The sequence below is a fragment of the Delphinapterus leucas genome, chromosome 3, assembly GCF_059928025.1.
Source record: "Delphinapterus leucas isolate spDelLeu-1000000601 "Yukka" chromosome 3, BTC_Dleu_Yukka2, whole genome shotgun sequence".
In the NCBI taxonomy this organism is placed as follows: domain Eukaryota; kingdom Metazoa; phylum Chordata; class Mammalia; order Artiodactyla; family Monodontidae; genus Delphinapterus; species Delphinapterus leucas.
In genome coordinates this window covers 148,198,392-148,210,055 of record NC_143131.1, presented here as the reverse complement: position 1 = coordinate 148,210,055, position 11,664 = coordinate 148,198,392, and the positions used below count along the sequence as shown (strand labels likewise).

Genomic DNA, 11,664 nt, shown 5'->3' with positions numbered 1-11,664 from the left:
AGCTGAGTTAAAAGTTTTATTCATTCAACATCTCACATTACAAATATTTAAAAATTATATGCATACTGGTATAAATAGTCATTTGCAAACTATTTAATAACATTAATTTTCCACTAGCACTTCAACAAATGAACTCTTTTAAAAAAGGAACTGTGTTATATAACTTAAGAGTAGAACATACAAAAATAGGAACTTAACGTGAAAATGACTTTAATAAAAAATGAATTACCCTTATTTAAAATGCTATAATAAATACTACAACCTCCCCATACACAGTAAAAACTATATGGAAATTCAGCCAAGTAGTACAATTAACTGACATACTTAAATAACTTTTCCTTCTGATAATATGAGCAATACACTGGAAAAAAAAATTAGGGATTAGTAAAAACTAGACACCCACTTGCTAAAAGTTTCACTTCCAAAAAATATAACAAAAATCTGATGAAAATTATAAAAACTAATTATACTTTAAATTTTAAAAATATAAAAAATAAAACAGTTGAATACAATATTGTCCCAATTCTTACAATGCTATCAATCACAGTAGCTTTAAAATAAGATAATAAAATAAAGCAAATGACCAAAACCTCTTTTATTCCATTTTTAAAAATAATCTCAAATTTACATTAGTAGAAAGATTGAGTTCTGATTCTTTTCTTTAGAAACACCAGCAAGAAAGAGGATTACTCTTAACAGTAGAAAATGACATTTTTAAATGTCTGTAATTAAAAACAAAGAATTACACTGCAAAGATCTTTCAAAAGTTTGAAATAAGTATTGCACATAACTTGAAGTTAACTTGCCACAATTCATCACATTCAAGTTTTAAATCACCTTTTAACAGAAGATTCAACTCTTCAAAACAAAAAGGGTGAATTATCAAGTCTTTCCAACAGCACTCTCATAAAATGCTAAATTCATTCACTGCAAGTTTTATTTTGCATTCTGCAGAGGTCTGTGTATGGAGAAGTATATATATTTTACCGAAGCTTGGGGACCAGAAGGGGAAGGGAGAGGGTTCCTTTACATAGAAAATAATCAGAAACACTTTATTTTACATTGCAAAAATAACCATGTAATTACTCTGTAACTACATTGTAAGTACATGGCTGGTGCCATGCTAGTGCGCTAGAACTACATGCTTGGTACATTGAAGTGATACCCTAAAATCTGTAAACTAATTACATGTTAATTATGTTCTGAGTTACATGGTAACTCCCAACTACAATCCCATGTAATCTGAAGGACATGTAATCAATAAAGTCCAGAGTAATAGATAATAATTGTTTATGCCCTGTAAATTGAAGTGTAACCAAATAATCTGTAAACACGCTTGTCACACAATCACAAGTAAATATTAGTAGAATAACAATTTCTTACATTAGTCATGCATACTAACATTACACACCTGTCCCACGGCAGGCTATTTTTTTTTCTTTATATATAATTTAAAAGAGCAGACATCTCTGAATCAAACACTTAACACCAATTTATTAATATTAAAAATGGCTAAACATTCACCAAAAATGTCTGCGTTATGAATAATTTTAAAAACTTAGTAAGAAGCTGTAGACAATTTTGTTATTTTAAATTTCTACCCTATGCTTATGCATTTAGTTTTTTTTTTAAGGAACTACAGTGTTATCTGTCATTTTCATGCGAATTTTTTTTCATTAATTTGTGACTTTACATAGACTATTTCTTAAATTATAGGTACACCAATAGCTGGTGCTGGGGAAGGATGTTTAAGCAACATGCTTTCTCTTCTCTGCAGACTCTAAAATAGCATTGCCAGTGCACAACATTCATAATTTAAAATGTATGCAGAGCACTGAAATGTATAAAAAGCAGAATATAAGAAAATAAAATTTATTAAAATTATTTATATTAAAAAATGAAGTATATGAAGATCTCTCAGTAATAAAAGTACAAAAAGCTACTCTTTGCAATATGAAAAATTGAGGTATTGCATAAAGAGATATCCCGTCAGTGAAAAGTGTGCCTAAAAATGTTCACTGTTGGAAAAACAAGATATACAAAAGTAGTGCATAACAAATATACATTATGTGCATGACAAAATAAGTTAGCTACAAAAACACTGTACCGAAATTCAGCAGGTCATGTACAAAGGGAAAAATTATTATTCAAAGCTAGTTCTTATTTCTTGTTAGCTCATCACACCTGTTTACTGAGTAGGAACAGCACGATAGCACACCCCAAGCCACCTACAAGCACTGAAAAGAATAAAAAGAGGCAAATGAACATTCCAATTAGAATTATGTCGTTCAGGAGAAAAGAAAAAAAAGTCCCTGACCAGCTACGCAAGAGCACCCTCCATTCACATGACCGCTTTCAATATTTGCAGGGGATTCTTTAAAAGCAGCTCCCTTTCTGTATCTAATAGACAGCAAATGCCTCCATTTTGACCTTTGGAACTTAACAGGTATATAGTTCATTAAAGCCTGGATTAAAAATAAAGGACTGCTTTTCCAGATCAGTAGGGGTCATCAGCCAGGTGGTTCCACCGCACTCCTGGGGCAAGTCTTTGGTTTTGAAGGATCCAAGATGGTACTGTTAGGTAGCACAACTAGCAAGATTGCCATCAGATTTTTTTTTTTTTAATGTTTTGCACACTGATGATAATCCTTTTCATGGTGGATAGGGCATTTCGTTAAGAGAATGTCCATAAAAATAAAAGTTACTTCCATGACCAGGGCTTCAAGAGACTATTTTCAATTTACCCCTGAAGCATACTGTTCAACACATCATAACGCCTTTCAAAAGCTAGTTTTATTTATAATAAAGCATGCATTACTTGATGAAGTTGGCACTTCAAACACTGACTATGTCCCATGCTAAGTTCTGAAATTGTAATGTTATTTTATTTTATAGGAAGAGTAAGATAAACATACGTACCTTTGCACAGATTTACACAGTTACTTAGTTCAACAGTGCAAAACACTTTGCAACTACTTAACTTTTTTTAAACTTTTTTTTTCATTTTCTATGTTACAACTAAATTACAGGATACCCAAAGTAACTTTAAATCTAAAAGTAAGCCAATCAGCAGCCAATTTGAATATTGGTTTTGTCTTCCAGTTTTGGCTACACACGGTAGTCTAACACAAAATCAAAAATGATATCCTTGAGGTATCTCTAGATCTGTTTGCTTTTTTTTAACGTCAAAATGGAGAGCAAAGGCTGACACCTGATGAGTGTTAGTAAATTAGGATATAGAGTTTATATATAACATCAAAAATAAAATTTATATATTTGTTCTTTAGGAGAGGAAATGCTAGTTTTCCCACCAGTTGTCATTAACTCTAGCTTTGGTAGGTTTCCTGGGGCTGTGACCAGATAAGTAAAAGTTTAAAAATAAATAAGTGCACTCCCCTCAGAAGTAAATGTACCCAATTTTTATATTCTAAATTTAAAAACCTGTTTAAAAGAATATAAACCTAGCTCTGCCTACTTTACTATTTTTTTTTTTCTGATGTGGTAGTAACTTTGCGGCATAATGAAATCACATTCCGCCTCTAAACCCTTAAAATTAGTTATAATGCTGATTCAATCTTGCTCATGCATTTGTGTTTGCTTTAACACGCTCTCTCCTGTTAATAATTGTTAACTTCTTCCATTGCTGTTAAAAGAATAAAAAGGGGACGGAAAAAAAGAGAGAGGCAAAAAATATGAAAGAAAAGAAAGAGAAAGGCAAAAGCACTTCCCTGGGGGAAACCCCGCGTCAGGAGAGATTGATAGTGTTATTGTTATGTGGTTATTTTAATAAAAGTATTCTTATCTGTTACATTATTAACAATAATTTAATTAAAAACCCAAAATACTCTATTGTTTCATTTCTCTTTTAATATTTCTCTCTCTCCTCTAAGAAAATGTTGCGGGAAGTTTGGATCCTCTTGGTCTCCAGCAAAACAAGAGAATGAAACTTCCATGCAACATGATGGCAATACGAAAAAGGAGTTCATACATATTGTTTTCAGTGACACGAGAATCTACAAAACGCCTATATTATAGGTCATTCTTTCCATTAGACTTATTGTTAAGTTACAGACTGCACAAAAGGACATGCCAGCATGAAGAGGTTGAGGAAGGGGGCAGAATTAACAGAAGAGTGCACTTATTCTGAGGCCTGAAAATGAGCACTGTAGTTATCCTTTAGTTCCAGCGGAATGAAATATGTCGAGGACGGTCACCGCCTTCCTTCACCAGGGGCTTGTGGAATTCCCTGCCAGCGCGAGAATGAATAGCAGCCCAGCAATATTCACAGTAATACTGCAGACAGGTAACATTAGCACAGAAAAATGGAGCAAATTTTCCCCCACAACGGGCCCCCTGACATTCATCACACAGCTGATCGTCCAAGACATATGGCTTAACTTCCACCTGAAATCAAAAATAAAACAAGGGTGTTTACATTTCTCAGTGAATGGACCAGGCAACTCTTATACCGTGTATGTACATTTCCATCCACTGTCTGAATGAGTCTGTGCCAAGGTACCCCAAAGGAAGGGTCAATAATTCTTTTACTGAAATTAGCTATCATCGTTTAAGAAACTGGTAAGGCTTTTATGCCCATTGTTTTACATTTTTGTCTTATTAAATAAAGTTTTCAAATGAAAAGCAAGATCCCAGCAGAAAGTTAAGAGTGAAGCCAACTTAACGTTTAAGAACATTATGAGGTTAAACCCACAGGAGAGTTTTCATAGACACAAACCGTCACTTTAATTAGTGGATCTGGATTCTTGTCATATGTGGAATTATAATTTACACAAGACCAACTGAGAGATTCCCAGTGCCACAAAATAGCACTTCAATGTACAAATCAGAGGGAAGCTGCCTGACTTCTGCATCACAAGCCTCTGAGCTGTAATAAGGTTTGGGTCATGGTTTCTATTTACAGTGTACACATCTTGGGTTATAATCACAAACCTCGAACTCCAGGAAAACAAGATGCAGCCATAGTACTCATAATCTAAAACCTTGCTTTGTTCTCTGTCAGGAAGAACGGTTTACTTCAGTCTAAAAGTCAGAGGTGAATTTATAAAACTGGGTCTGTTCCAGTGTTCAATAGGCCAATGTCATTTGAGCCTCTCAAGCATTAAAAATAACCTGGCTATTAATTCTCCAGTGGGAAAAGAGTTGGTTATTTTTAGTCTTGGAGAGACTCATGATTGAAACTCCCTTATACCGGGCTATGACTACCACTGGTGCCATCCACTTCTGACAAGGAATCCTGAACAAGGTTAGCTGTGAACAAAAAGAGAAGAATGATATGGAAGGCAGGAAGAGCAGACGTAATCAGAGGGTTAGGCTTCTGGCCCCGAGGCCATTCCATAACATCTACAGAACGGCAGGAACACTGGTCAAAGAATTGGATCGTAGAGGAAAACAAATTACGTCTGAATTTCTAATGGCTAACCTTACAACTCTGAAACCGATGACGGAATGAAGCGATGAGGTGGGAGTGTCCGTTTACTCAGATGTACATATTTTTTAGTGTGAATAAAAAACAAGGAGGCATGTTAACATATACTGCAACTCATCCTGCCCCCCTCCTCCATGTTTACAGTAGAACGTATACCTTTCTCCTTAATATATTCACAGTATGATGACCACCACCATGGGAAACTTTCAGCTGCCACCGGTGTGGACTATACATGAAATGGAACATAAGCAGTAAGCGCAAACCACTAGTGACTTGATAGTTCCTACGGTACTGAACTGAGAGAGGCACAATACAGGCAATCAACAAAGGCTGTTCTGAGCACAATGCCTTGGAGTGTTGGATACCTAAGTCAGCCCTAATGAAAGTGCCAGTCTGCCATGAAATGAGGAGCTGACACCAGAATGTAAATCAACACACTGCTTTCTTCATCAAGAAGGTCTTTCTATGAAAAAATCTCAACTGAACTATAAACACTGTGCTTATTAATGCAGCAGATTCACATTCTGGTATAAATTCCTATCTCACCACAAACTCCTAACAAACCATTTACCAACTGGCAGTCGGTTCACAAGCCGTATTTTGAGTAGTACTGGTGTAGGATAGAGTTCCATCCACCAGAACATAAATCCATGAGGACAGGGACTTCTTGCCCTAGGCACTAAAATGTTTGTTGAATGCATGAAACACAAAGATAAGAAATTCGTGAATGCAAAGAAAAAAGACATATACTGGAACACACAGTCTCAAATACAATACATTAAAAAACAGAAGCGTTAACTTTGAGGGTTTTTTCCCAGCCTTTTGATTCAGAGGATAAACACAACAGAGAGGAATATGAAGTGTGAAAATAATGCTAATGAACTACTACCTAATTTCAGGCAGTAAAACAGATTACAGATGAAAGGATTCTGAGTTCTTCTACTTAATCTGTTACAATGAAATATTTCTTATACATGCCGTCCTAGAAATGAATTTACTCAATCATTTGTTACATAGGAAAATAGGGCTTGCTGAGGTATTTTTGATATCCCAGGTTTAAAAAAAAAACCGTGAGGAGATCTCAAGGGTGCTCATGTTTGTATAGTTGATATAACATAGTACAAAGGATTCGGTAAATATGCACTGAATGACTAACTGAATAAGTGAATGGATGGAGGGGATACCTTAGGAAAGATTAAATGGACTCAAGCAAAGTGACTGTAATGTTCTGGTTAGGCTATTCAGAAAACTAAGAGACAGAAGAAATTCATATGAAACTCTTAGATGTATCCCAGAGCATGCATCTAATGGGTCCTACGGGAATAACTCTCAGCTGTCAATTTACTGTCACATAAAATTCCCCCACTCCAAGCTTGGTGATGACCTGGACGGCCATTTCTAGAACTTGCCAGAATGTAGTCCAGGACTTACCCGTTTATCTATCTCTCCATGCTGCAGCTGCACGAAGCGGGCACTGATAGCAGCTATGTAACTCTGTTGATTAGAGAATGCGACTCGCCCGGCTCCTTTTGGGTACTTCAGCTCAGGGTCGGTATCAATCCCAGCATAGCACACGCCTCCATACAGCCGGTCCATTATCATGGCAAGCTCCACTACATACGGAAGGAGCAAACGGGACATTTGAAATCAGGAAAATTCATCTGGCTCTTACATCAAAAGCAGTTCATCTGTCTGTCATTACAATAATTATTAAAATGAAACTAGTTATTATAACCAGTTGTACATGTGTTCATCTTTAACCTACTGTAACTAAGGGCAGGGACTCTGCTGAGTATTTCACATATGTTCACTTTTAATCTACACAACCACCCTATGAAGTAGGTAGTCATTTTCCGGGGAAACTGAGGCACAGAGAGGATGATTAATCTGTGCAAAGTCATGGGTAGTTAAGTGATTGTGCTGCACTTGGCACCCTGGTCTATCTGCTCTACGCCACGATGCACCATATATTTACCAGTTAACAATGTACTGCTTAATATAAATGATCATTTGAACACGAGAAAGCTGATTGGCAGGCTCTTTGGGGGTCCTTTGAGCATATTTCCAACAAAATCCTTTTTACCTTTCCTTACCGTGTAGCTATTTGCCAATTTTTCACATAGAAGCTTGAAGTAGTGCTTCCCTGGTGGCGCAGCAGTTAACAATCCGCCTGCCAATGCAGGGGACACGGGTTCGAGCCCTGGTCCTGGAAGATCCCACATGCCGCGGAGCAACTAAGCCCGTGCACCACAACTACTGAGCCCGCGCTCTAGAGCCCACATGCCACAACTACCAAGCCTGCGTACCACAACTGCTGAAGTCCGTGCGCCTAGAGCCCGTGCTCCACAACAAGAAAAGCCACCTCAGTGAGAAGCCCGTGCACCACAGTGAAGAGGAGCCCCCCTCGCTGCAACTAGAGAAAGCCCGCACGTAGCAACAAAGACCCAACGCGGTCAAAAATAAATAAAAAATAATCAATAAAAAAAAAAAGAAACTTGAAGTAATAAATGCATCTTCTTCTCCATGAAATGTTACAATTTTGAAACTGCATTCATGTTCATTTTACGTTCTTTATCTCACTTATACTATTAGACCTCAAATTACTTGAAGTTGGGGATGAAATTTCTTCTGTAAGCACTGCTCTGCAAACACAATGCACTGCTAAGAACCCTGCTGTATTTCAGAGCTCAGTAAGCAGCTGTTGAGTACAGGGGGGCGTGGAAAACAAACGGCAAACATCTCGATACCTAACCCATCCCTGAAGGGTTCTGTCTCTCAGGCGATGACGAGAGTGACGAGCGTTAGCATTACGAGACCGTGCACTAAGCACTAGGCACCCACAATCTCATTTAATCCTCAAAACAACTCTCCATAAAGGACATACTTATAACTCCACTTGACAGATGAGGAAATTGAGAATTAGAGAAATTAATTTGAGCAGGGTTACTCAGCTATTAACTGGAAGCAGAGCACATGAATTCAAGCCCAGACACTTGGATTCCAGAACTCTCACTCCTAGACATGAACTCAAATGCTTATGGAGAATTTATCCTGAAAAATCTGTATATTTCTTATGCTAACGGATAAATAGGGTTTTTTTGTTTGTTTGTTTCTTTGTTTAATCATACCAGCTCGCAAAGGTCGGGGAACACCACCAACAAATATAGTTTTTCGTGGGTCAAGAGGCTGTGAACCATCCATCACAAAGTCACTGTCACTGAGATTCCAAGGCCGAATCTGTACCTAGAGAGTGTGCAAACCAGAATGTCTCATTCTCAACACAGACAATTTATGGAGAAAGGAAGTTTAAAATTATTGCAGAGTATTTTACTTTTAAAAGCAATAATCCATGTCATTACAAATCAATAAAACTGGAAAACTAGAAAAGACTTACAAGTAGCATATTCCAACCTTTCATTTCACATTTAAGAGTAAACTAACCAAGGTGGAAAGTTCAATTTAGTTGCCTATTATAACCCAAATCACTTAACACTAACATGCCCTTAATTATCTGTAAGTTAATTAACTATTTTACAGCTTATTTGGGCCCCTCTCCTACGCAGCACCCCAGTAGCCATATAATTTAAATTTAGCACGGTATTGGATGTTGATTAGTATTCAGTGCTATGTGAACTAGGACTGTGTGTCCAATCCTATGTCCAGGAAATGCAAACTACTCCTGATACTAACAAATCCGTTACATTGTTTCAAAAAGCATTTCAAAATAAAAATACTGATGATATCTGCAGTAAGCTTTTTATGATAAAACACTTCGGTGTGTCCATTACAACAACCAAGGATCAAGTACCTCAATTCAATTGTTTGCGTGTATAAACTGTTACCAATGCCCACACCAAAGGCTAAGGGGTTGATAGTGGGGTATTCCCAACAGGTACACCAAACTAAGTCCCAAGGCCAGAAGGTCCCCAATTTAAATACCTAAATTTAGGGACTGGCAGGGAACAGGCAAGTCAAATAGAGTCTAGCCACGTAAGAATTCTGGGACAACCCTAAGACACTAAGAGGAGCTCCACAAATCACTGTTTGAGCTGAGCCCACTGGCACCTCCATCCTGAACTGGACCCCATCACTAGGTACTGGCTGAGTGATACCAGATTGTTGGTTTGCCAGATTTGTCAAAACAGGCTAGTTGCTACTATTCCTAAAGACTAAATTTTATAATAAAGAAAAACTTCTTCAAAAAGAAACAATATGCAATGTACATTTATGTATATACATAATTCATTTTACCTGGTGAGTACCATATGCAAAAAGTTAAGGATAGTATTGGGTAAAATCTTGATCAAAGAGAGGAGAAAGACAGATCTATTTGTGATTTGAGTTCTGTCATTCAGAGGAAATTCAGCTACTTTATATTTACCAAATGCATTTCCAGGTGAAGTCTTTTAATAGAAAGATTCACCAACATTTTAACTAACCAAAAATTCAATGTCAAAATAATGGGCACAAATATACAGAATGTCAATGTTAGGAACCTGACAAAAACAAAACTTTTTCATTTCGATTCTACTTAAAACATGTCAATTAACAGATACATTAAGATGTCTGTGGGTTTTTCAGAGCTAACAAATAGAGGCAAAAATGAGAAGCTATTTTCATGCTAGACTGCACTTACTGGCTTGTCTTTGATAGTGGGACTTGATACACAAAGGTAGAGTTTTCCATCTTCTTCAATACATGCATCAATGAGAGCCTGAACAGAGCTTTCATCTTGAAATAGCAGGAATGCATAGCCTAATAAAAAAATTTTTGAAAGGCTTATATTTTTCCTATTTTTAAAATAATTCTTCGAGGGAAAGGAAGCATAAAACTAAGGAAGGGAAAAGGTGTAGAAAAAAATGAAAACAAGCAGAAACCCCTAAAAGTTAAATCTCACCCTAAATCTGATAATATCAACATAAAGTTCAGTTTGGTGTTATCTTGAAACCTCTTTTAGAGTAAAATTAAATCTGAATTGAAAGTACATACTAAATACAAATTTTAAAGACATATTTGGGAAAATGTAAGTTTAACAATGAAAAATTGTACAGTGAAGGTAAACATTTATGAAAAGAACATAAGGATAAACTATGCATGTATATTGAATATTGAAAATTACCTTTAGGAGGAAAATAGGATTTGCTCTCTGCTTTATGAGGCCAATCCACAATCAAAGGGCCAAAGCGACGAAAACTAGCCGTGATCTCATCTAATGAACAACAAACCAAAAAAGTAGATTTAAATATTTTTATGTTCATTTTTGGGAAATAGTTTAGAAAAAAAGTTTCCAATCTACTATTTACAAGAATAGTACACCAAGACCTCCCACATCTCCTTCGTCTGGATTCCCCTTACTGTTAACATTTTGTGCGTTTGTCTTCCGCCTCTTCCCCTTCTATCTATGCACGAATCTATCTATCTATCTATCTATCTATCTATCATCTTTTTCTGACATGACGCTCTATTACCCCCAAACACAACTACTGGTACCTGCTCAAAGCAAGATCACTCCCTTATGTACCACCAAACAACGCCGCTTCCAATCAGGAAATCAACATTGATACAACACTCCCAATTCAGACTCCATCCCAATTTTAAACTATCACAATATATCTCTTTTTTCCTTTCTGATCCAGAATCCTATCCAGAACCATGCTACATTTAGATGTCACGTCCCAGGTCATCAGTCTTTTTCAGTTTACAATAGTTCCTCATTCTTTCCTGTCTTTTACATGCTTAGTAGCTTTAAAATATACAGACCATTCATTCTGCAGGATGGCTCTCAACCTGGGTCGGTACTGTTTCCTCATGACCTATGCATTCCAAACAGGAAAACCACCATAATGATGCTATGTCATCCTGTCCTTTCACTAGGTATGTTAATCTTGTTCAGCTAGTCAAATTGATACCTGCCTGGTTTCTCCACCAAAAAGAAACCATTTTCCCCTTTGAATCTGATTAGTATTTTGTGGGGGAATATTGTGTTATCCATTAATATCCTGTTCCCTCATTAGACTTGGCATCCACTGAAGACTCCTACCTATACCAACTACCACAATGATTACTGCCAAATGCTGATTACCTATTTCTATCAATCCTTCTACATTTACTAGTTAGTATTATACAATAAGGAAGAGTTTTCCCTTCTCCCCCATTTATTTAGTCATGTATTTATTTATATCAGTATGGACCTATTTTTTCAATGGGTTGTAATCTGA

At 36.6% G+C, this 11,664-nt stretch overlaps 1 protein-coding gene across 5 annotated transcripts in view; it reads right to left on the bottom strand.

Moving 5' to 3' along the window:
- Positions 1 to 11,664, bottom strand: part of CPEB4 (cytoplasmic polyadenylation element binding protein 4) — a 94,106-nt gene that overhangs the window by 29,955 nt on the left and 52,487 nt on the right. For 4 of the 5 annotated variants that reach the window (XM_022595086.3, XM_022595088.3, XM_022595089.3 and 1 more), the window contains 5 exons: positions 10,566 to 10,655; positions 10,083 to 10,201; positions 8,575 to 8,689; positions 6,878 to 7,059; positions 3 to 4,404 (listed from right to left, as the gene is read on the bottom strand). In XM_022595086.3, coding sequence (XP_022450794.1) covers positions 4,177 to 4,404; positions 6,878 to 7,059; positions 8,575 to 8,689; positions 10,083 to 10,201; positions 10,566 to 10,655 — 734 coding nt within the window. In that variant the 3' untranslated portion in view covers positions 3 to 4,176. Of the gene's footprint in view, positions 1 to 2; positions 4,405 to 6,877; positions 7,060 to 8,574; positions 8,690 to 10,082; positions 10,202 to 10,565; positions 10,656 to 11,664 lie in introns of those variants that run through there. The other variant, XM_089909676.1, reaches the window with a different exon arrangement.